The sequence below is a fragment of the Carettochelys insculpta genome, chromosome 1 (genome assembly GCF_033958435.1).
Source record: "Carettochelys insculpta isolate YL-2023 chromosome 1, ASM3395843v1, whole genome shotgun sequence".
Classification (NCBI taxonomy): domain Eukaryota; kingdom Metazoa; phylum Chordata; order Testudines; family Carettochelyidae; genus Carettochelys; species Carettochelys insculpta.
The window spans coordinates 264814257-264840365 of NC_134137.1; the positions used below are offsets into that span (position 1 = coordinate 264814257).

The 26109-nt window shown below is 41.6% G+C and overlaps 1 protein-coding gene across 6 annotated transcripts in view; it reads right to left on the reverse strand.

Annotated features, from left to right (window-relative positions):
- Positions 1-26109, reverse strand: part of DENND5B (DENN domain containing 5B) — a 172326-nt gene that overhangs the window by 61261 nt on the left and 84956 nt on the right. For all 6 annotated transcript variants that reach the window (XM_075006608.1, XM_075006618.1, XM_075006597.1 and 3 more), the window contains 2 exons: positions 16835-17501; positions 277-464 (listed from right to left, as the gene is read on the reverse strand). In XM_075006608.1, coding sequence (XP_074862709.1) covers positions 277-464; positions 16835-17501 — 855 coding nt within the window. The remainder of the gene's footprint in view (positions 1-276; positions 465-16834; positions 17502-26109) is intronic.

Below are 26109 nucleotides of genomic sequence, written 5' to 3' on the forward strand. Positions count from 1 at the left end.
GGACTATGACTTTGACAAAGAGTTACCAAAGTAGGAGACGCATGCGAAGCAGAGAAGAGGAGGAACAACAGGTTTTCCCCCTAGCATTTCTTAATTTTGTTGTGCAAGGTTCCAGCCGAGGGCCACTCCTAAGCAAAGACTTACCCGGGCCAAAATTACTTTGGGCAGTTGTTTATGATGTGGCAGCTTTCCACTGGGGACTAAAGTGAACAATGAATAAATGTTTTCATCTGGGTTAGTAAATCACAAAGAGTGACAATACTATGCAGCTGTTACCTCTTGAGGAAGTTCTAGTTTTGAACGGTCAGTTCCTTCTTTGGACTGAAGACCCATCAGGTAAGGGACAGGAGCATCAAGAAAATGCAGGAGAGAGGCAGGAAGGATGGGAACATACACATGTTGCCACTGAAAAGGGAACAACAGTGTGGTGATCCCTTCAGCTACTGTCATCAGACGCTGATAATCTAAAGAGAAAGAAAAAGGCATTCAAGTATTTCAGAGCTTCATAGTGTGAAATCACTTTTGTGAAGAACAGCACCATAAAGCAATACAATTATATTTACATGAGCCCTTTTATTTTATCTAGATTGGTTCCATCATGACCTGAAACAAAACCAGTTAATTGAAACATATCAAAACTACTCACCATAGAACAGCAGAAAAAATATCACTTGGTTCAGTTCAGTAAGAGTGTAATCTTTGTGCAGGGGCCATGAGGAGAAAGGAATGGACAATAAGCAAAAATTACTTGTCATATGCCTTTTCCCTCACAAATGCTTAAGTTTTTCCAGAATTTTCCAAGAGAGAAACGCAGATCATTCATTAATACTGGTTTCCAGGTGCTAGCTCAGCCCTGCAACTCTAAGTAAGACCCTAGCAGATAAAACTCTAATGGGAATTAATTTCTGAAAGAAAAAAAGAGTTTTTTTTTGCTTGCAGCACACCTATGTTCTGTTCTTTTCCCAAATTTGTAGGTCAGAAGAGAGAGTTAATTCATTTGTACTCTGTCCAAAAAGATAGATTTGTGCACTAATTCAAGTAAAATTTAAGTTATCAATCTATGATCCCATTTTAAAAATACAGCTGATAATTTGTTGTTGAAGTTGAAATGGTTATTGTTTTATTTAATATTCAAACAAAATGATTAATTCAATGCCACTATATATTCATTATGTAAATGTCACAATCTAAGCTGCCCAATGTAGTTAGGCACATGCTAGTTATGAGAGGGTTTGCAATTTTTATGGCCAATCTTCATCTGCAAAATTGCCCATTACCTAACACAAGCAAATGGCCACTGGCTCATGAGAGCCATCAAGCTATACGAAACAGGGTTATTGCTCCTCCCCCAGATTACAGCAACTTCCGAAAAAAGGGGTATTTTGTACTTCTATAGAATTTTTCTTATCAGAACATGGAAACGCACCATAAAACTTAATTCAGAATCATGTCTTCTCATAAGAAAACAGTGGGCAACTAACAAACTAATTGTACAGTCAAAAAAAAGTGTTGCTACCAGCCTTAGAGTTGTGCCAAGGTTCAGTCAATTCCTTATCTCTCTTCTCTGTGAAGTAGAGAGAAGAATTTGCAGTTCTCACATACTCATGTGAGAAACCTCTTCTACTGCTCCACTGTCGGCGGGCTGACCAGTCATCACTCTGGTCAAAGGCATTTGGAAAATAAGCTAATGATGGACTCTGGAAAGAATCACAATTACATCAGAAGCTCCACCATGTTGAGGCCTGTTCTATACCGGGAGGAAAAACCTAATTTAGATACACAAATTCAGCTACGAGACTTGCATAGCTGGAGTCTACTTACCTAACATTGATTTTTGCCACCATCTACACACCAGACTTCTTTTACTCCTTGCAACTGCCAGAAGTACTGGGGTCGATGGTAGTGCCATGACAGTTGGATTTAGTGCATTCCCTCTACACATGCTTAAATCAAACACATGAACAACAACCATCAGCATACTGATCTTCTCATAACTGTAGACTTACCCCGAGACTGCACTGGCTTTGTGAGCTCACTAGCACGATACACATGAAATAGCACGGAAATACAAGTTAAAACTTCATAATGTTTTCTCCTTCTTGTCGACATCATCAGTGGAAAAACAGGCTTGGTTTATTGATGGTGACAAGGCTAGAGAAAGCTTATTTTCATTCCATACTGATAAGAGTTAGAATGTCTTAAAATATGAGTTTGTGTCTCAGCATTGTGTCTCAAAAGACCTACCAACACTTAGCAAAGTAAAAGTTTAGAGCTGGCATATTTACAGAGCACCTCTTTGTGAATGCCAAAAATGAACCCAAACTCATTTTAAATTTTTTTTGTAAATTGTATGCAACGCTGAAATTAGACAGCCTTTGAAATCTAACTCTATTCCCAGTGTCTATTGTGTAATAAACATTTAAAATAGTGACATAATGTAACAAGTCTCCCAATAAAATTCAGGCAAGCTTCTTGATAAATCACAAGTTGGCTACACCGAGTGTAGCATTATGAAAGCACATCATGAACTTACTGATAATCATACAGGTTTTAGAGGTCAAATTTAAGGGATGTAGAAAATGCCAGTCTTACATAAAATAGACTTGGGTTATGTCTAAGCCATGAACCCTGCAAACAGAATTAGCAGCCTTAATAAGGGAGAACAGGGCTTCACAGGGAGAGTGCCACTGTCTCCACTCTGGGAGCCTACGGAATGGGCAGATTCAAGGATTTTGATTTTCTTGTATTGCTCATGAAAGCTCTCTTACAGACATACAGCTGCTTCATTGGACACCACCTACTAACTTTGTACTTGCCTACCTGGGAGGGAAATTGTTGTTTGAATAAACTAATCAAGTGACCTGATAACTAGCATAAACATTACCAGAGATGGTAATATTTTCCAGTGAGTAACAGCAAAATTTAAAAAAAAGAGCAAGTGCCTGAACAGCAAAACACAAGCATGGTGGATGGACGGGAACATTCACAGATTCCACTGGGAAATTATTCTCCTGGCATTTCTTTAAATGAAAGAAAAATCTGCATTTATCTCTTTGAATGCTTGAAAACAAATATCACTGAGGCTTTAAGTTTCAGAGAACTTGTTCATGAGAGTTGGGAGGCGACTGAAACTCAAATGCTCAAAGTAGTGAAACAGTAAGAATGCCAGAGGTTAGAGTTAGAATAACTCTTCAGGTGCTAATCAAATCGTTCTGTGTTGTTTGGGTGCTCTTCAGCAGTGTGGTCCCTCATCCACTCCAGCTAGTCTAGCTGTGTGAATCGTCTGACTATGGATATTCAGCACAAGATACTTACTCTATACACTGGCATTTTGTTCACTTGTGATACATCCCTTCCCGTGTTTCTGAATAGCTAATATATTTGCAATGATTGGGACTGCTGTGTGAATACTCTGAAGCCAAAAAATCTCCTCCAAGTTAACTTTTAAAAATTGGGGAATACTATTTTAGGTACTTAACATTTAAAGTAGGAGTAAGCAACTATGGGAAACTTACATTACTTCATGAATGACTTAGCAGGTAGGGACATAATCGGAGTAACTGGTAGATGGATCTTAAAACTAATCATATTCTATGCCAGAGATGGTGAAATAAATCGTGGGTGCTATGACAATTCATCTTACCCAGGGACAGCTAAAGGGCATGTCTTCATTGCAACATTTAACTTGAATTAATACACTTGAGTTGGTCCACTCCAGCTCTAGCAATCTTTATGTATGTGAGAAAACAAATTGCTGTCTCCTACCTCAGGAGTGCCTATTCTAAGTTGGTGGGTGAAATGATTATTTAGATGTAGGTAAATTACTAACAGATCACGTTCATTTAACAAGAACCAAAGCAGACTATCAGTTATTTATGGGGGTCCCAAAAGAAATGGGCATGTTATCAAGACAGAATCAAAAGCAAGATTTAGCCTCTCAAATTAGAAGTAACATCCACCAGAAGGGAAAACGTTCTAGTATTGATCATCACTGATTGCAAACAAGGACAAACAGTAATGGGGAGAAAAAAAATCACTTCCTCTTCAGCTAATTTCTACTTTTCTGATGTATCTGTGCCACAGCCTGCAACCAACAGTACAGTATAAATTAGCTCATTATCAGCAGTCACTCTAATTATTCCACAAGAAAACCTGAATTATTTCCCACTATTGAGAAGTTTAAGCCTTCTAGAGCAGGCCTGTGCAAAGTGGGGAGTGGGCCCTGGGGGTGGGGGAATGAAATTTTGTAAGGGGGAGGGGGGGCAGCACAATCAGCTGCTGGATCTCAGGCTCATCCATCTCATTAAAAATGCTGAAATATGTTACCGAACTTATGTCTGTGCATTCACATTTATATGCTGATTATGAAGTTTTTACATTCTATATACAGTGAAAGCTTGATTATTCAGCACCCCTGGTGAGCAGGGATTGCAGGATAACCAAATCATCTGGTTATTTGAGTGCTGGTCCCTCTGCTTCTGGCAGGGCGGACACCCTATAACCACCAGCCAAGTGGCTCTGTGGGCCGCAGCACTGGATAACAGAACTTGCCAGTTATCCAAGTGCTGGATAACAAATCTTTTAATGTACTTATTTTCTTCTACATGCCTTAAGGTTTTTTTCCCCCCCCTTATATGAATATAATGGAAATTTCCATCGCTTCGGATTACATTAGACAGGTTACAGGTGGGGGGAGGGCCTGCTAAATGCAGGGATAAAAGTGGGGCCAGACAAATTTTTTCACCCTTGTTCTAGAGCAGGGGTCAGCATCTTCTGTTCAGTGGTATGCTGGAGTGTGACCTCTATGTATGGTCTGAGCGCCAGTGATACTTTTTAAAGTCACTAATAGTCTACCTACAACAACTTCCTTAATAAATAAAGCTTTACTGCTTCGGTGGTGTTTGGTAGCATTAACTGCACTTTTGTTATCGACAGGCTGTGTGGGGGGAGAAGGGGTGTGGCTGAATTCCTACCTCCCGTGCTGATGAAAATTGATTCACGTGCCATTCTTGGCATCTGTGCCAGGTTTTGCTGACCCCTGTTTTAGAGCAGTGTTACTCAACCTTGTTTATACCAGGGAGTGACTTGCTGTCTTCCTTAAACTCTCATGGACTGCATGGGGGAGAGAAGACTATTTCACTTATATCTCTTGCTGTTTTTTCTAATATTGTCACATTTCTTTTTGTACTATCTCTATGTAAGATATTTCTTACTTACCAAATTAGGGCCGCTACTCCAGTTCTGTTTGTTAAAAGTCTAGTTCAACCAATCACAGGATATGAAAATGTTACTTATTTTTAAACATTTCAAAATCTTTGTCTACCTCTGAATTTCAATTTGTACATTACACAGAATTCTACTGATTTAGTTTATTTATTTATTTTTTAATCAGAGTTACTCACTCACCATATCAACAAAATGTTTCTGCCTGGCTTGGACATTCAACTCTTTCAACCTGGGGATGAATATCTGATAAGGCCTTTCAGAGTATGTTTCCAATATTCAGCCAGTTGCAGGATTTTGTTTTTGTTGCAATCAAGGAAAAAATATCGGAGATATGCGGAGTGAAACAGCAGCAACAGATTGACAGTGAGTTCACAGAGTTGGGGATATTCCCTTGTGACTCTGATCCATAAAAGCGATAGAATGACTTCCTGGAATGGTTACTTAACACTCATCATTCAACAGATCCAGCAACTTGTCCTCCAGAGATAATGACAAAGGTCTCAGTTTCTAGAAAGAGTAGAATAAATCACAAACCTAATGCTTTTTCCATGGATCAGAGTCTGATGGGAAGTGTTTCTGAACTTCCGAAGGGTTGTGTTTAGACTGAATGCAATATTTCATGTAGAAGGAAATCAATGTCTTTGCAGTCAGCAGCAGCCAGAAATGTAAAGATAAAACATATCACAAATATTCATGGCCAACTATCTCTACCCAGACTTTATTTATTTATTTATTTAAAAAAGGTCTATGATCTTGTCAGCCAATACAAAAACACTCCTTCACTGAATAAAAAGATTGAACTTATAGATGAATTTTATCACTTCAGCCAAAAATGCATGTTGGAGGACCGGTTGCAAATCCAAATGGTATACTGCCAGAGACGTCTTTTGAGGTTCACGTTGCAGTTCATACACTTGGATTAAGACGGGGTGGCCAACCTTCTTGCATTAGGGGCCACATGGCAATTTTTTTTACATGTTCCAGGGGCTGAACACAATAGTATAATCATTCAAAACAGAAAAATGTAGCATAAATTGATATGTTATTACTCTAAGGCAAGGGTGTCCAACCTGAGGCCCATGGGACAGAATCTGGCCCACGGAGCCTTTTTATCTGGCCTGCCATTTTTCCAGCATGGCTTGCATGGGTCCCAGCTCTGGCCTCTACACTGACATGGCTCCTGCTGCTCCTGAGATGGCGGTGCCTTTGGTAAGGTGCCATATTCAGTTTGTGTTGAGGGTACATGGCTCTGCGGGAGGGGGAAGGCATTTATTTGCCAGAGGGGGTGAAACTGGGGGTGCCTGACTTTGGTGGATGGGAAGGGGGATCGGTTTAAACTGGGGAGCCGGAGGTGCCAGCTTCTGAGGGATGTAGAATCAGGTTGAAGTGGAGGGCTGGAGATGCCTGACTCTGGAGAGGGGAAGGCAGGGATTGGGAATTTTATATGTCTCAAAATTGTGGGTCCTGGGGTACTTACTTCAAAAAAGGAGGGGCAGTATTTTATAAAAAGAGGTTGAGAAACACTGGAGTAGAACTCAGTTTAATTGGTTTAAAGACTGGAAGGATGGATCTGGCCATTAAATCAGTGAAACTGCGTCCTATTCTTTCAGCGCAGCAGGGAGCTGCCCCTGCCATGATGTTTGGGGGATGGTGGTTTGGGGCTGTGTGGGGTTTAAGCCTGGGGGTGCGGGACAGTTTGCAGCTATTTTATCTTCAGGCCCTAGAACATGTAAAAAATTGCTGTGTGCCCCCTCCCCCCACCATGAGAAAAGATTGGGCAGCCCTGATCTAAAATTATACCACCTGATTAAATTGCTTTATTTTGTTTTTTTCTGTATATGTTGCTGGTTTGCTTTTTTTTGTTTTTTTGTTGTTTTTTTTTTTGTGTCTGATAATTTTTTGAAGAAAATTTTTGCAGGTGTTCTGCATAAAAATATTGCTTGGTATTCCACAGTCTCAGAAAGTTTAAGAAACTCTGTCCTAGAACATCGTCATTTAGCCCCTATTGGCTATGGGTTTGGTGGTGCATGAATAAATGGAGACCCAGCTCCTGCCCAACATTACTCCTTCACTCACCCCCAGACAGCACTATTATGTATTACTTGCGCTGCAGGCACCACAATGTACCCCAACAACGGGTGGTCCAGACTAAAGAAAGAGCTTCCAAAGGTGACAACATTCAGTGTCTTGACTGGCTCCTAAGTTTCAACTCTCCTCCCTGCGGTCTCTACAGAGGTGCTGGGTGCAGGGCAGGCAATGCAATTGATGATGCAGGAATGAACTTCTGCCCTGTCCTTGAGAATGACATCAGGGGGCCAGAGTCACCACACCCCCTTGTCCCATCTGCAAACTGCACGGCTCTCTGGGCAGGAGGCCTGTGAGGGGAATGAGGGGCTGGGCTGGGCTGCCCCAGAGACACCTCCCCTGGGCGGGATACACACACTGGTGGGCTGGGAACACCTCAGCATAAGAGGATGGGGCTGTTCTCATAGTCCGAGCCATGCTGTGTGCAGCAGCCATGCAAACCCAACTGGGCTGCACCACATGCGCATGCCAAGGGTGTGTGTGTGTTGTGGGGGATGAGCTGCCCCTTCAGGAGCACCCCCATCTCTCTTCAACAGCCCACCACCTGCCTGCCCATCCACACAGCTGCCTCACCACCACATGCTCAGTATTTCCCCCTGTCACCACCACATCTGCAGTCGCCTTGCTCGACTGCAGTGCCAGCTGGGGCATGCATTGGCTGGAGCTGGTGAGCTGCTCCTCACTCACCAGCCGCAGCTTCATGCTGTACTGCAGGGCAGCCATGATCCCAGCGGTTGCTGCCGCTGCTTCCTCGGCCTGGGGCAGCATGCAGGGAAGCCGAGGATAGGGGAGAGGCAGTGGGTAGGTTTCACTGGGACACAAGCTCCACATTGGAGACATATTCCCAGCTTTTTAGTGGCCTGGGCAAAGCAGCATCTCCCCAACGCTTGTCCCTGCCTGCCTTTACAAAGCTGGATACTGTGATGAGGCAGGTTCACAGGCCAGATATAAATGCTTGGTGGGCCAGATTCTGGCCCGCAGGCAATGCGTTGGCCACCCCGGTCTAATATTTTGCCCCAGAATAACCATCACACTTCAGCACATCAGAATAAGTGATGGCGTTTGGAACACATTTCCTCACACTATAGCAAAGGCACAATTGCCTCCATTTAGTTTCACAAAGTTTAAAATTTTAAAAACTAGACCACGGATGTCATGGAGCTTTGGAGACAAGGTATTGGCAGCCAAGACCTGTCGATCAATGAAACCATGTTGCTCAAGCAACCAGTGCCATTTCCATCACTGTCGCCTGTTTTTTGTGGTGCTCCATCATTATAAACTTGGATGCAGTGGTTCCACTGTTATAGACTCATTTAGCACTGAGTCTGGAAGATTTCAAACACCTACTGTGTTCTATGGCAGTTCTCTACAGCATAGTAGATCTTCATGGGATGCACCTTCCTAGGCCCAGTGCACATAAACAATGAGAAATGCAGACTCAGAAATGTCCATAGACTCCTACAAATGAACTGCAAACCAGCTTGACACTCTGACCCCTTTTATCAACTCATCTTCAATATTCTCTGAAATATCAGTGATTTTGACATGACACAGTATCATTTGCAAGTGGAATGCAACTCAACCTTTTTGGCAGCTACATCACCTATGACTTCTTGACACACATCCACTATGGAAGGCATGATTAGTTCTTGAACTGTAAATGGCAATTTGCACTGCACCATGCATAGGGACAGCAAATATGATGCTTTCAACATACTTTTGTTTTGATATTATACCAATGTGCAGTAGTTTCTTTTGCCACTTCACTTCATCTCACTTGTGTTTGAAGAAACAAAAAGCAGTCAAGTAGCACTTTAAAGACTAGCAAAATAGTTTATTAGGTGAGCTTTCGTGGGACAGACCCACTTCTTCAGACCATAGCCAGACCAGAACAGACTCAATATTTAAGACACAGAGAACCAAAAACAGTAAGCAAGGAGGACAAATCAGAAAAAGATAATCAAGGTGAGCAAATCAGAGAGTGGAGGGGCGGGGGGGGGAAGATCAAGAATTAGATTGAGTTAAGTATGCAGATGAGCCCCTATAGTGACTCAGAAAGTTCACACCACGATTTAAACCATGTGTTAATGTTCCGAATTTGAATATAAATGTCAGTTCGTCCACTTCCCTTTCTACAAAGGAGCGATAATTTCTTTTCAGTAACACACATACCTTGAGGTCACTGACAGAATGGCCCATTCCATTAAAATGTTGACTAACTGGTTTGTGGATCTGGAGCGTTTTGATGTCTGTTTTGTGCCCGTTGACCCTTTGTCTAAGGGAGTTAGAAGTCTGTCCAATATACAAAGCATCTGGGCATTGTTGGCAAATGATGGCATAAATGATGATAGTAGAGGAGCATGAGAAAGTGCCCGTGATTCTGTGAGTAACCTGGTTAGGTCCAGTGATGGTATTTCCAGAGAAGATATGTGGACAAAGCTGGCAGCGGGCTTTGTTGCAGGGAAAGGTTCCAGGACTGGTGTTCCTGGGGTATAGACTGTGGCTGTTAGTGAGGATCCTCATGAGGTTGGGAGGTTGTCTGTAGGAGAGAACAGGCATGTCACCCAGGGCCTTCTGGAGTGTAGCATCCTGATTAAGAATAGGTTGTAGGTCTTTAATAATTCGTTGCAGTGGTCTGAGTTGGGGGCTGTAAGTGATGACCAGTGGTGTTCTGTTCTTGGCTTTTTTGGGCTGATCTTGGAGTAGCTGGTTTCTGGGTATGCGTCTGGCCCTGTCGATTTTGTTTTTTTACTTCTCCTGGTGGGTAATTCAGGTTTATGAATATTTGGTAAAGTTCTTGTAGTTTTTGGTCTCTGTCAGTTGGATCAGAGCAAATGCGATTATACCTAAGAGCTTGACTGTAAACAACACCCTTCTAGTTTCCATCCTGCACACGTGACTAGATCCATTGTTTAGAAATGCATATTCAGCGCTTCATTAGCATGCGGGCGGCCACAGCGCTTTGAAATTGACGCGGCTCACAGCCGCGCGGCTCGTCCCTATGTGGCTCCTTTTGGAAAGACCCCGCCTACTTTGCGTCAATTTCGAAGCACTGCGGCCGCCCGCATGCTAATGAAGCGCTGAATATGCATTTCAGCGCTTCATTAGTAAACTTCGAAATGGCCATCTGCGTGGCCTTTTCGAAGTTTGGGGCTAGTATAGATGTAGCCAAGAAGTGCTTTGACAATGATATTGTCCGGTCTAGCTAAGTAAAAGTTTTACTGGAACTTAAATTTCACTGACCATTGTTAACTACAGTAACTCTTTCATATTCGGCACTGGTGAGGCCATATCTGGAATATTGTGTCCAGTTTTGGGGCCCCCCAGTATAAAAAGGAAGTGGATTTCCTAGAGCAGATTCAGCGAAGGGCAACAAAAATGATTAAGGGTCTGGAGCACAAAGACCTATGAGGATAGGCTGAGGGATTTGGGCTTCTTTAGTTTACAGAAGAGAAGACTTAGAGGTGATTTTTCAACTTCCTGAAGGGGAGCTCTAAAGAGGAGGGTGAGAAATTGTTCTCAGTGGTGTCAGATGGCAGAACAAGGAGTAGTGGTCAGAAGTTGAAGAGGGACAGGTATAGGTTAGATATTAGGAAAAACTTCTTCACCAGGCGGGTGGTGAAGCATTGGAATGCGTTGCCTAGAGAGGTGGTGGATTCTCCATCCCTTGAGGTTTTTAAGTCCCGGCTGACAAGGTCCTGGCCGGGATGACTAAGTAGGGGTTGATCCTGCTTGAAGCAGGGGGCTGGACTAGATGACCTCCTGAGGTCCTTTCCAGCCCTATGATTCTGTGATTCCATGATATCCAGCAGCCCTGGGAACAGGAGGTTGCCAGATATTCAAATATTCTAGATAATAAAAGCTATACCTAGCAATGAATAACACTACAGAAAAACAAGATTAAATTTTAAGAAACAAAATATATTCAAAGTACTTGATTTACCAACAAGAGTAGTATTGTACATTGTGAACTTATACTGTATTTATTTGTATTTATTATCACTATATGGTACTTATGGAAAACTTAACTAAAATTTACTTATGGTTAAAATGCCGTTTGAGAGTTCCGTATGATAGCATGCTGGATACGAAAGAGTTGACTGTACTTCCTGCCAATAAATGCATAAAAACATGCTTTGCATATCAGCACCATTGCAACCAACATAAACCCATATATTCTTAATGTTCAGAAATAATTGAATGAATAATTCAGTTATGTAAATTAAACGTACAAAAAACGTCTTTATATGTTAAATGTTAATTATTCTGAGCCAGGGAAGCCTGAAGGACTGGCAAAGACTGCCATGGAACAGTCAATGAGAAAAACTGTTCCAAAGTTGGGCAAAAGTCCATATCAAGATAACCAGCCTGGTGAGTCGGATCTACTGACAACACAGACATACTTTTTCTCTTCCTCCACCATGAGGAGGAAAGAAACTAATAAGTCACCTTATCTCTACTCAAGTTGCTAGTTATAATATACAGTAATCCCTTGATTTACACAGAGGTTGTATTCTGGGCAACCTCCACATAAAACAAATTTTGCATAAATGGAGGGGAGGGGTGCTGGGGGAGGAGCGGCTTGCCCAGTGGTTTCTGATTTGAGGTTGCCGCCCTTGACAGGAGTGGCTGCTGCCCCTATCAGGGGTGGCAGTCGCATAAACTGAGACACACACAGCTTGATTGCCTGTATCTTGTGGGTTGACTGTATTGCTAAGCCGACTGACAGGCCAACAGCGCAGTACAATGAGGAGAGAATGGGTTGTGCCTACATGATAAATGCTGTGTACCACCTTCCTTTACACACATGCCATCAAGACACTGAGGTGGGGGCCAGAGGGAGGGGGAGGGAAAAAAAAAAAAAATCACATATTTCTTGAAACATAGCCACATTTTGCCAGCAGTAACAGGTTTGGTTAGATCATTTCTAGATTTCATCATATTTATTCAGCGACTTCCATAGCTGCAAATAAAAAGTTAGGTTGTTGAGAATTAAACAGCTAGCAGAAAGGACATTATACTTTTTACAGTAGGGAAACCAAGGAAGAATGAGAAGAGAGAGAGTGGTGAAGTAGATAGCTTACTATCATTCGGTTGTGTTATAAGTTTCCGAAGGCAAGGGCCACGTCCTCTATGCTTTGTACAGTGCTGAATTACTGTTACACTCAGCAAATAATAGCTGCTTTTCTGAGTGTTTTTCTAAAAATATTTCAGACCCTTTTCTTCCTAGAAAGTACAGCATCTTAGGTTTAGTCTAAGAAATTGAGCATATTTATTTCCAAAAAAACCCAACAGTAATGTGTTTTTACATAATGAGTATAAATATTAGTGTGTTTGGGAAAGCAGTCTGTTTCAGTCTAAAAAAAACCGAACAGCATGTTGGTTATGTGAATTGTCCTGTAAGTGTTGGCCTATTAACTATGTTTTAATATTGACATTCAACAAGCCATAAATCCTTGCCATCCAAGTCACTAACCACTACACATTTCACAAGCTTTCCGATATATATTTATGGAGGCACATCATTTGAATATGTTCAGGGCAATGCATGTGCAAACATAGTATTTTGTACAGATTTGTGTTGGATGTAAAATGTTATTTTCTTTCGCAAGGGTTTTAGTGAATGGTTTTAGTGAATTTTTAAATTTTTGTTGAAATGGGAAAATACTTTTTATCTTGGATAGTGCTACAATCTATACCCTAGCTGGACTGATTTTCATGGCAGCCACTTTCTCATGTGTGCAAGATTAGTATACACTGGATGACAGATGACTATATTGAGAACCACGATCCTTTTTAGGCCACAGTTATACACACATGTAGTTTATTCTTCATAATTTTCCCCAAGCTTAAAAAAATATGAAACATATTTCCATCTTTGAGAAGCAATTATTCAAATCCTTCTAAATACAACTTGGGAGATGTTCAAAATTATAGTAAGCAGAAAGAGCCTGAGATAAAAGTAGTTCACCTTTGTTTAGTCCACATGTACTCATGTTTAAACCCCTTGGAAGGCAAACATACAAAATGGATTACCTATGTTTCTGCATAGACTGCAATTTAATTCATCTCTCTCCAGCAGAGATCTCATGCCAGTAGCATTTTGTTATTGATCCTTGGGAAATTATAGGAACTATCACAGAATGTTATTCACTTGAAAACTGCTGGAAGGCCAAACGTTCTCAATACTGTTGCTTCTTGGTAGTCACAAGAGAATGGAAAAATAAAGTCTCAAAACAAATCTGATTTGCTAAACTATAGAAATTCCACAGCAATAAATCTGTTTAAAGTAGACATTTTGGTACAAGTCTTGTATTATAAAATGTCTTAGCTATATTCTTTAAAAACCACAGTTTTGGTCCAGTAGCTAAAAGAAGTTAGCGTTGCTAACTCAATTTTTTCACGTCTTGTGATGTTTGGTATGCTTCTGAAAGCCTCAGCTCCTGAAGGCATGTGAGTATGTATGAATCTCAGTTTTAACTTTTTAAAATCAAAAGTTTCTAGTCCTCAGGGTTGTGAAACAATTTAAAATATGACTCAAGAACAAGTTAAAACAAAGGTGCACAAACCATTCATTTTAAATCTCATGATTTTAGGGGAACTTGTTTTTGATTTTAAAATGGTTGGGGCTGGCAACAAGGTTTAACCTGAAATGTGCGTGAGTTATTTTGTTCCTAAGGGCTAGAAGTGCCTGGGAATAGTAAATGACATTCTAACAACGGGTGCCCTAGACTCCACTTGTGTTTAAGTGTGAATTCAGAGCACAACTGTGAAGCAGGATGATAGACGACAAAATGCTGCACTTGTTTCTAAGATGGTTAGGCTGTTGTATCAGTTCTCACCTTTTATGGTGGATTTCTTTTTGTGTTTGTTCAATGCAAAATGAAATGTTTTGTAAAACTCTGTTCTCCTGCCACAGCAACTGCTGTTTCCTGCCAGATAATGTGTGTTTCTCTGATGGGCTCTCAGGCCTTCTAGCCCACTCTTACAGCTAACAGACCTCCTCTCTGCAGCCAGCTCCCATGCTGCTTCCTTCTCCACCCAAAGCTCTTGTCTTTATCCTGTGCCCTTCTGATTTTAGGTTGAACTTCTTCATACTGCTTCCTGTTGCTCTCATTGGTGAGCAAGAATGAACTGTGGCCACTGGAAGCTGAAAGTAACTGTGCCTGCAGAAGCTCCGGTACATAAACCGCCTAGGCAGATGCCAACAGTTAACCTTTATGAACTCCATGCAATCTATAGGCTCCCTATCCCTCTACCAGAGGCCCCAGGGAAGTCAAAACTGAAGAGGCAACCAGCAGTAAGAGCTGCCAACTGTCTGTTCACACACAACCAAATACCCTTGACTCCATCCTGCTCAAACACTTATCCAAGATCCTGCCCCCACTGACTCTCCCTCCCCATGCCCCAATACCTTTCATTTTCAGCAGGCTGGCTGAGCAGGCTGGGGTGCAGGGGGGATACAGATCCTGGGCTAGGGAGCTGCTTCCAGGGTGGAGCTGGAAATGAAGGGTTGAGGGTACAGGAAGGTGCATCGGATGGAAGGCCTGGATGCAGGGGCTCAGGGCTGGGGTTTGATGTGCAGAAGGGGCTCCAGACTGGGAGGAGCAAAGGGTGTGGAGGGTGGGAAGGGAATGGGGGCTGTGGCAGGGCATTGGAGCACAGGGGAAGCAAGGGGCTCAGGGTGCACTTACTTCTAACAGTTCCCAGAAGCAATGGGCTGTCCCCCCCCCGTCTCCTATGTTAAGATGTGGCCACGTGGCTCTGCATACTGCCCTGCCTGCAGGCGCTGCCCTCACAGCTCCCGCTGGCTGCAGTTCCCAGGCAATGAGAGCTGTAGAGCCAGGATATAGGATAGGGGCAGCCGGGGACTACACATGCTGCCTTCATGCACAGAAGCAGGAGGCAGGACACGCCGCTCCTTCTGGGAGCTGTGCAGAGCCACAACAGGCAGAGATCCTACCTTAGCCCAAGCCCCACTAAACTGCCAACCAGACTTTCAACATCCCGTTCAGTGGTGGTGACTGGTGCCACCAGGGCTCCTACTTACTATGCATTCTGGTCAAAAACTAGACACCTGGCAACCCTAGGCAGTAAGCATGTGCAAAGGCAGAGATGGGGAAGAAACCTTGACCTGAGTGTGGTCAGTGGTAGTGTTCCTGGCTGTCACCCTGAAGGCCAGGGAGCTGGACATGCTATTTAAAAGGATCCTCATCAGAGAACTCAGTTGTTCACATTTCATCATCTTCAGATTTAATGTGTGAACTTGAGCTCTATATAGATATTCAAGCAGCTTCTTGCCCCCTCCATCCAAAACTACCCCAAAACATGTCCCAATTTTTAAGAGGCGCTGTATACCTGGAGCTGTCACTGACTTTACTGGCAGTTGTGGATATTCATCATCTTTAAAAAACACACCACCCATTTAGATACACCAACCTGAATAGTCGTCATTTCAAAACCTGCCCCAACTTTTCTTATCTCCCACCTACATATTCTAATTTAGGGCCAGATCTACCAAGATATCTAGGTGCCTAAATCTGCCAATAGGTACATAGTACAATTTACGAAGCCATCCAAAAGAGACCAATCAAAACAAACCATCAGTCACGTAGCACTTTAAAGACTAACAAAATAATTTATTAGGTGATGAGCTTTTGTGGGACAGACCCACTTCTTCAGATCAAGAGACCCACTTTACATGTCCATCTGAATCCCTTTGTAAATCTAAGCCCTGGTCAGCAGCCCTGTAACCACACAAGAAGCAACGCTCCTGTGGAAGTCTTCATGCGAATACCAATGTGAAGACTCAAAGCCTACACACTGAACTAGACAATTCTGAAACCCATGTCAGAGTGCTTGTACAGTCAATAGGAAATACTGAACCTTCTCTCCTGACAAACCTAACTCCCAAAAGCTGATTAACACTTTAAGCATAAAACAGGATCCGTCACGAAAGCTTTGTCTGTCATGAAGGCCTAAACTAACTTTGAGTGCAGTTCCAAGGTATTTCTAACAGAAGCCACCAGCTACGTTCCCATGAAAATGCTTATTTCAAGATGCTAGTAGGCTTATGAGCAGATAACTTCATTTCTACTTATAATCCCCGGATGAATTTCAAAGTTTGGACTCAAAGGTTAAAACACCAAAAGTCTTAAAATTTGTCACGGCAAAAAGAACATGGGAGTTTTCTGAAAGACATGCTGTGTAATGCTGTAATTTCTTGCAAAAGGGAGGATTACTTTTGTGATGTCTTGCAAACTGACAAAGGGCAGTTTAACGATGACAGTTAAGTAAATTCTATCACTAGCTCTCATGAGTGATAAATACGCACAATTAAACAAAATGACACCTAGAATGCTTATAGCAAATAATTACTACTTTCACCAGCAAAGCCTCATTTCTTTTGTATTATGCCATGTCTCACTAACCGCAGCAATTAATAGTTCAAAGTCATCGCAGCACTACAGTTATTTGTGTATTGTCTGATTAGATCAGATGATAATCCAGAAAAATAGCCTACCTTGTGAATACAGAAGAATCTGCATCTCCAGGAGGACACATGTAAAAACCTGGACAAGATTTTCCAGTCCCAGCAGCTCAAAGGCCTCTCGAAGAGGGTAATCAGAGAGTGGAAGTTCACTGGGTCCAGGTCGCTGGCAAACAATAGGTTCATAAACCCCATAGAACTTTAGGGACCTCCCTGGGGGTGGGAGGGGTACTTCATAAAGAAGGTTATGGATGTAGCTTTCCAATGGTAAAGGCGGGGGTTGCTGAGAGGTCACTGCCTTGTAAAGCTGGATAAGGAACTTCTTGCAGGCCTGCATGAAGGGCAGAGGAGTGATGAGACATATACATTTGGATACATATAATGTATCTCTGCTGATGTCATATGAGTTGTACTGCTGGAGCTTAGCCAGAGAAGTGGCATCTCCTTCATCAATGCTGCTGGCCAGGGAGTCCATGCTGCAAGAGGAGGAGGCGCAGACGCTGCTGTATTGCTCTGCATTGTGCATTTGGTAAAGTGTTTGCATGGCGGTGCAAATTTGCTTGCTTGTGACCTCCTCATAGAACGTGAGCACAAATCCATAAGTACGAGAACCATCTTCCCTGGTAATTATAAATGAGTGGAACTGTGGGTCTCTGTTGTCAGTCTGGGTCCTGAAAGATAGCCCTTTAGGCATACACAGCTGTGAGAGAAAAAGATCAGAATCATATTGGTGTCTAATCTGAAATAATTTAAGATTTTGTATTTCTCGTTTCCATATGCACATCAGACAGACAATGAAAAAATTAAGTTGTATATATGGCAAATTATCCTAATTTACCAATAAATTAGCTTAAAAATGCACCCTTGCAAGAAATGTGAGAACGAACAGTACGGCCTCAGATCCAACAAGCGTTGCTTACAAGAATGATCCTTTTAGAGATGGTTTTATTTTACCACCTCAGCAGCACCACTTCACCTAATTATTCTTCATAATAGCCTCTAAACTTGTATATAAACATCAGACAAAACCCCTCACTGACACACAACTTTTAGTTTGCTCAAGTGTACAACTGAAATGGGGGAAAAAGACATGCGCTATCAAAGCAAAATTTAAAGTTTTGTATTATGTTCACCTTCAATTTTTTTTTTACACAGAACCTGAATAACTGAAAGTAACCCTCTAATAAAGACTTATACAGAAAAAGTTTTATTTTCTTACCAAAGCAGTAAAATATTATTTTGATTGTGGGAAAGGGAAGGAATTCAATATAAACCTAGTTTTTGATTCATCTTTCAAGTAGTTATTTTACAATGATTCTATTTTACATAAATATTTCTTTGAAATGAGGGCCCGACCAATTTTTCAGGAATACCATCAGCTATGTAATACAAAATTGTGAAATAATTTTGCTAAACACATTTAAATCACACTACAGCATGAAGACAAATTATCTTCCAAACAACGTACACAATATTTTCAAATGAGGAACTACAAACTTTTGTCTGAAATTGTTAAGTGCAAAGAAAGAAAAGGAACCTTTCAAGAGAACCCAGTGAAAGATGAGAGCCGGGGTGGGGGTAGGGGTGGGGATGGGGGTTGGCTCAATATGCTGTTAAGGGTCAGTGTCTATCCACATCATAGAGCTTACTGGAAAGTGACAGTGGGGGCTCCCCTGCATCCTAACCTGGATCAAGTATAATCAATTCTTGTGTCAGAAGAGATCAAAATGGATAATTTTATAAATGTGGCCACTTCCATTCCTAATTAACACCAGCTCCCACTGAACGACCAGTGAACAAGCAGATGACAACAACAAAGTTGTTTAAGCAGGATTCAGATCAATGGCAAAGTCATCACATATCTCCCCCCTTACCCCCCAATTAGCCATTCCATGAATAACCCAGACCAGTTTTTATGTGTTGCCATAAAAGTTAATGCATGGGGTAATAAATGGCCTGGAGTCGACAGGATTCAAGTCAATTGATGGGCATTTCTGACAAACATGACATTGCAGCTCCAGACATTTTTTGAACAGTGGCCATGTATTAATTCAGAAGGTTTGTAGCTTTGTTCCTGAGAAGATAATAGTAGCTCTGTTACAACTGCATTCAAATTCTGTTTTAGTAGGAGTAAAATTCTTATTTCATGTTTTGAGGATTGAATGTAGTCTTCGTAATACACGTACGTACCTTGTAACTTTTACTAGACCTGCATGTCCAATACCAGGTTACATTCTGAAAACTGGACTTCTGCCATGGGGACTGTATACTGAGGGTATGTCTTCACCCCATGGAAGATCAACCGAGCCAGGGTCAATCTTTCAGAGTTCAATTTCACATGCCTAGTAGGGAAGTGCAAAATTGAACTATCTGGAGTCGGTAGTCAACCTCTGTGCTCTTCAGTATCAAAAAGAGTAAGAGTGGTCAATGGGAGAGTTTCTTCCTTCAAACTCCCTCTGTGAAGATGGCCAGGTAACTCAATGTTAGATCAAGTCGATTCTAGGTATGCAATTGCCATAGCTAGAACTGTGTATCTACAAATTGACCTTAACGTCTAAGATAACCTGGCTTAAATCTGTGTACAATGGCTACGTCTATACCAGCCCAAAACTTCGAAATGGCCATGCAAATGGCCATTTCGAAGTTTACTAATGAAGGGCTGAAATACATATTTGGCGCCTCATTAGAATGCCAGCAGCTGCAGCACTTCGAAATTGATGCCGCACGGCTCGTCCAGATGGGGCTTCTTTTCGAAAGGACCGCGGCAACTTCGAAATCCCCTTACTCCTATCTGCTGTTAGGAATAAGGGGATTTCAAAGTTGCCGGGATCCTTTTGAAAAGGAGCCCCATCTGGATGAACCGCGTCTTTTTGAAGTGCCACAGCTGCCGGCATTCGAAGGAGGCGCCCACTATGTATTTCAGCGCTTCATTAGTAAGCTTTGAAATGGCCATTTGCATGGCCATTTCTAAATTTTGGGCTAGTGTAGACGTAGCCAGGGTGCTTAGGCTACCTCTTGATGACCTTTAAATATCCCTCTGCCCACGCTTCTCTTTGCAATCCTCCAGCAGGTTACTTTCCTCCCCCCGCACAATCAACAACTATTAAACTTCATTATTGCTGCATCCCCTACTGCACACAGAAAGGCAACACCAACAAAACACACTGATAAAGAGACGGCAAATATTATTAGGTTTGGAACAGACCAGGAGAAAAGTGAGGAGACAAGAAGCTTAGTAATGAAGGAACAGGTGACCAGGGGATTATTGAATTGTAGAACACCATGGCTAAACCAAAAGAGAAGAAGGAGCCACAGGTTACTGTTCATCCAAAAAAGAAGAGTCTTAAACATACTGGGCGTGTCTACACTAGCCAGCTACTTCGAAGTAGCTGGCACAATGTTGAAATAGCACGCGTTGCATCTACATGCGCTATGCACTATTTCAACGTTGAAATTGATGTTAGGTGGCAAGACATCGAAATCGCTATTCCTATCCAAAGATGGGAACAGTGCCCTACTTCAACGTTCAACGTCAAAGTAAGGCGTGTGTAGACGATCCGCATCCCACTACATCGAAATAGCGGGGTCCTCCATGGTGGCCATCAGCTGAGGGGTTGAGAGACGCTCTGCTCAGCCCCTGCGGGGATCTGTGGTCGCAGTGTGCAGCAGCCCTTAGCCCAGGGCTTCTGCTGCAGCTGGGGGTCCATGCTGTGTGCACGGGGTCTGCAACTGGTTGCTGGCTCTGCGGACCTCATGCTGTGCAGGCCGAGTGCGTCTGGAAGGGGCCCTTTAAGGGAGTGGCTTGCTGTTGCCCCAGAAGGGCTAGCCCAGACTGTGACCCTGTCTGCAGGCTTTGCTGGCCCCTTATTTTGACAGGGAGCACTTGTGCGTGTGGACACTCCGCATTTCCTTCCAGGGCGGCTCCTTTCAACATTCCCCGTCACTACTTTGACATTGAACGTCGATAGCATCAGCCCCAGAGGATGTGTAGACGATACGCGTTGAAGTAGCCTATTTTGATGTTCTTACTTCAAAATAGGCTACTTCGACGTAGTGTGTTAGTGTAGACGTAGCCACTGTGGTCTTGATGCATGGGGTTATTACACTGAGGTAAGTGCCTTGCAAGAAAATAGCACAGAGTCATCGAGGTTTATCATATGGATCACAAATCAGAGTCTATATACAAAAGGAAGGTCCTTGAAGAAAAGAATTTTCATTCAAAACTTAAGAAATGTTTGAATGAACTAGAAGAATTATGGAGAACTATCTCCTGAGGAGGGACTTGAACAGTTTCCTTTGTTTTTTGTTTTTGTTTTGTTTAAACCAGATGATTCAGCATTATTGAGCTGCCTACCTCCTGACTGCATCTTTCTGAGGGAGAATTAAGACAGCTAATTATACAATAGAACCTTAGCATTATGAACACCTCGGGAATGGAGGTTGTTTGTAACACTGAACAAAGTGTTATGGTTGTTCTTTCAAAAGTTTATAACTAAACATTGACTTTAATACATCTTTGAAACCTTACTATGCAAAAGAAATGTTCTTAACTTGGCCGTCTCCTTAACTTGTCAAATAATTTAAAAAAAAAAAAAAAGTCCCTTTTTTAGTAGTTTAAGTTTGCAAATACTGTTCTGTAAAGTGATTTTTTTTTTTGTCTCGGCTGCCTGATTGTTTCCAGTTTCAAAATGAGGTGCATCGTTGACTTTCAACTCATAACTTAGGTTCTACTTTACTAAGGGAAACTTTACAATGGCCAACTGAAAAAACCTTTATTCAGTACTTATGCTATGGCTGATTAAGCCCAGAATGGGTAAAATGCCCAGCCCTTTTAACTTAATGTGATAGTAGAGCCCTTGAAAGAGAAATATTGCTGGCCAAAAGAGAGGACACTTTTGCATGGTCCAGAAGAAAAGGGACTGCAACAAACTGGAGAAACAGAAGAAAGCCAGACATTATCTGCAATTTGTAGAATTTGGTCAAGAAATATGGATCAGCTTTTTATTCACTTGCAAGATGACCACCCTGGGTCATTTGTACTGCAGAAGGTACACAAGACAATTTATATGAACCTTCAGAAATTAAGACACTGTTTCTGATTCAGCATTTCCATGCAAAAGGCAGGGCTATGAGATAGTTTCAGTACAAGATCACCCAACAAACTTTTCCAGGACAAGATCCAACTGACAGATGTGGATGTGTCTATACTACGTGTATATGCCCTTCTGATTGCTGTACCAGAGACAGATCATCCCATGCATGATAAAGGGAAGCTGGCTAAGAAAAATTCACTACTTCCCAAGCACAGTTTTTACCACTACATGAATAGGGCTGCAACTTGTATAATTATTTCAATTTACATTTACAAAAACATCCAATAAAAGTACTTTGTTTAAAGATTTGCTTAGGACCCACACTATATGTGGCAGCACAACTTTACTTTATTCTCTGGGGTTATATCTACACTACAGCATTATTCTGGAATCTCTTATTCCAGTGTTATTATTCCAAAATACACTATTCTAGAATAATGCACCTACACGATAGAGGAGTGCCAAAACAAGCAAAACTTATTCCAACATAGTGTCTCCACAAACAATACAGCCCAATTCAGATTAGAGCCCCTGGCTCTAATCTGAAATTCTATGTCTACACAGCAGTATTATTTCAGAATAAGCTATTCCAGAATAGCCCCTATCCCCTGTCTATTCAGCCCCTATTCTGAAGTATATTTCAGAACAGGCACTATTCCTCGTAGAATACAGAATTCGAAATAATAATAATTCGAATAAGTTCCATTATTTTGAAATTATTCTGGTTTTTATTCCGAAATAATTTGTTGTGTAGACACACCCCATGGAAGATGAATGTCATCTTCATTGCGGCTCTGTACAAAAATGCAAGAACCTAAATTTAAAGAACAGCGGATATTTTCTTCATTTTCAAACAATTCATCTGTATAAGCATTTTTACTACACTTGTTACCAAAATAATTTATAATCGATTTTGTCTTTCATTCTGTTTTCTTTCCCATATTAGGTATACTTGCATTAAATCCCCAGATAAACACGGAACTTTTAGCATGCGCGTAATATTAGACATGCCAGGAGGCCCATTGATGTCAATGGATCTCTGCATGTACATAAATACAAATACCATATTTGGGCCCAGTTCAGCAAAATTATGTTCATTGTTTTCTATAGTTAAAACCTCAGCCTGAAAACCACCAGATTTTAACATCAAAACTAGATACTGAGAAAGAGTATAACTTGAAGAGGGGAGAATACAGAAAGGAGTCAATATGGAAAAATAAAAAGGTATTATTTGAATCCAAGTAACATCTTTACTGTTCAATACAGGAAAGGAAACTTCATCTGAAGGCAAAATAAAGGAGGTTTTTTCTCATCCAAGAAAATTGCCTCTTGAAGCTTATATAAAGCAGACAGAGGCAAAGGATAACAAAACGAGAGCTCAAGAAGGCCAATAATTGGCCAAAGTGATTAGGAAGAGGAAAATTATTTTAAGTGACTTTCTGGATCAAAATAACGATGAAGTTTTTCAAAGGATAAGTTGAAACCAAGTATTAATACAGTTTGTGAATACTGCTGTTTTTGTCAGAACATGTGCAGTAAATGTGCTCTGAAATTATTTTTTTTTTCCTTTAAAACAGAAGATCTTGTTTTGTGCAATCACTGACTCAGCCTACATAATTTTTATTCTATTTTTGCACACGAATACCATCGCAGCTTCCTCATGAATACCTATTGTATTGTGATAATAGTTTTCATTGTCTCTTGCACATTTCACTTATTCAGAAATGAACATTAACAACCTCTCCTGTAAATTTGCTGGCAAAAGTGGCCTATATATCGGCTTAGGTATTATTACACTAACTGTCCCAACTCCCTCAATCTAATGCAGATGCAAGAAATTGCAGAGACTACTGTAACTATTGCACTGTTTCCTCTGCTGTGCATTTAGGAGTTCAAAAGATACTGAAATCTACATGCAGTGTGCAAGATGACTAATGTAGCATCATATACTCAGCATTCATGGTGACAGCTGCTGCCATGGCATCAGCGATAACTCCTGCAACGTTATCATGAATATTGCATACTTGGTATTTTTATTAAATCCTCAGCACCTGGAAACAACTTGTGCTGACGACCTCCAGAGAGTAGCAGAAACAGGCAGCAGAGCAGCAGTGAGTGGTGGGCTTAATCACAAGATGCCACCAAGAATTCTCACATTCCATTGATTACAACACTTCAGTGTTGCAGCCTTGTAATCCATCTGGAAAGACTCATTTTTTCTCATGTTAGATCTTCTCTCTTTTAGTCATTTTTTTCCCTGCTAAAATGCAATGAAATTTCCTTCTGATGGTGCAATACGCTGTCAGGCAGATTAGTTTCACCACAGGACACAGGAGAGATTCCAGAAGACTGGAAAAGGGCAAATATAGTGCCCATCTATAAAAAGGGGAATAAGAACAACACAAGAAACTACAGACTGGTCAGTTTAACTTCTGTGCCAGGAAAGATAACGGAACAAGTAATTGAGGAAATCATCTCCAAACACTTGGACAGTGGTAAGCTGACAGGGAACAGCCAACATAGATTTGCAAAGAACAAATCATGTTAAACCAATCTGATAGCTTTCTTTGATAGGATAATGAACCTTGTGGATAAAGGAAAAGCGGTAGATGTGGTATACTTAGACTTTAGTAAGGCATTTGATACGGTCTTGCATGACTTTCTTATCAATAAACTAGGCAAATACAACTGAGATGAGGCTACTACAAGGTGGGTGCAACACTCGCTGGATAACCGTACTCAGAGAAAGGTATAACAAATGGGGTTCTGCAGGGGTCTGTATTGGGACCAGTTCTGTTCAATATCTTCATCAACAATTTAGATATTGGCATAGAAAGTATGCTTATTACGTTTGCAGATGATACCAAGCTAGGAGGGGTTGCAACTGCTTTGGAGGATAGGGGTCAACATTCAAAATGATCTGGACAAATAGGAGAAATGGTCTGAGGTAAATGGGATGAAGTTTAATAAAGACAAATGCAAAGTGCTCCACTTAGGAAGGAACGATCAGTCTCACACAAAGAATGGGAAGCGATTGTCTAGGAAGGAGTATGGCAGAAATGGATCTAGGGGTTATAGTGGACCACAAGTTAAATATGAGTCAACAGTGTGATGCTGTTGCAAAAAAAGCAAACATGATTCTGGGATGCATTAACAGGTGTGTTGTGAACAAGACACAAGCAGTCATTCTTCCACTCTACTCCACGCTGGTTAGGCCTCAGTTGGAGTAGTGTGTCCAGTTCTGGGCACTGCATTTCAAGAAAGATGTGGAGAAATTGGAAAGGGTGCAGAAAAGAGCAACAAGAACAATCAAAGGTCTAGAGAACATGACCTATGAAGAAAGGCTGAAAGAATTGGGCTTGTTTAGTTTGGGAAAAAAAGAAGAGTAAGGGGAGACATGATAGCAATTTTCAGGTATCTAAAAAGTGTGTCATAAAGAGGAGGGAGAAAACTTGCTCTTCTTGGCCTCTGAGGATACAACAAGAAGCAATGGACTTAAACTGCAGCAAGGGAGGGTTAGATTGGACATTAGGAAAAAGTTCCTAATTGTCAGGGTGGTCAAACAGTGAAATAAATTGCCAAGGGTGGTCGTGGAATCTCCATCGCTGGAGAGACTTAAGAACAGGTTAGATAAATTTCTATCAGGAATGGTTTAGACAGTACTTGGTCCTGCCATGAGGGCAGGGGGCTGGACACAACGCCCTCTCAAGGTCCCTTCCAGGCCTAGCATTCTGTGATTCTATGACATACTAATTGTCTTGATGCTTGTTTAAAATTAATATTTTTCCCCTCAAAAGTTTACAGAAATTTTCAGTCAATTGTGGAGATCTCCTTGCTCCACAGCACTTTAATTAGCATACTTAGTGAGCCCAACAAAAAGTATTAATTCACTGTAGATCAGCAAGAACCTAACAGCCATACTGAGCTGCATCAATGGTCCATCTAGCTCAGTATTCAGTCTTCCGACAGCTGACACCAGAGAGGAGTAAGCAAAGCAGAGCAATTGGAGCAATTCACCTGTTTCCCCCCGCACTCCACCCCCACCTTCTGGCAGAGGTTTAGGGTCCCCTTGGGCAAGAGGGTACATCCCTAACTATCTAAGCTAACAGCCATTGATGGACCCATCCTCCATTAATTTACCCAGTTCTTTTTTAAATCCATTGATTTGGCATCAAAGCACTTCATGGAAATGAGTATCACACAATAACCCTATTC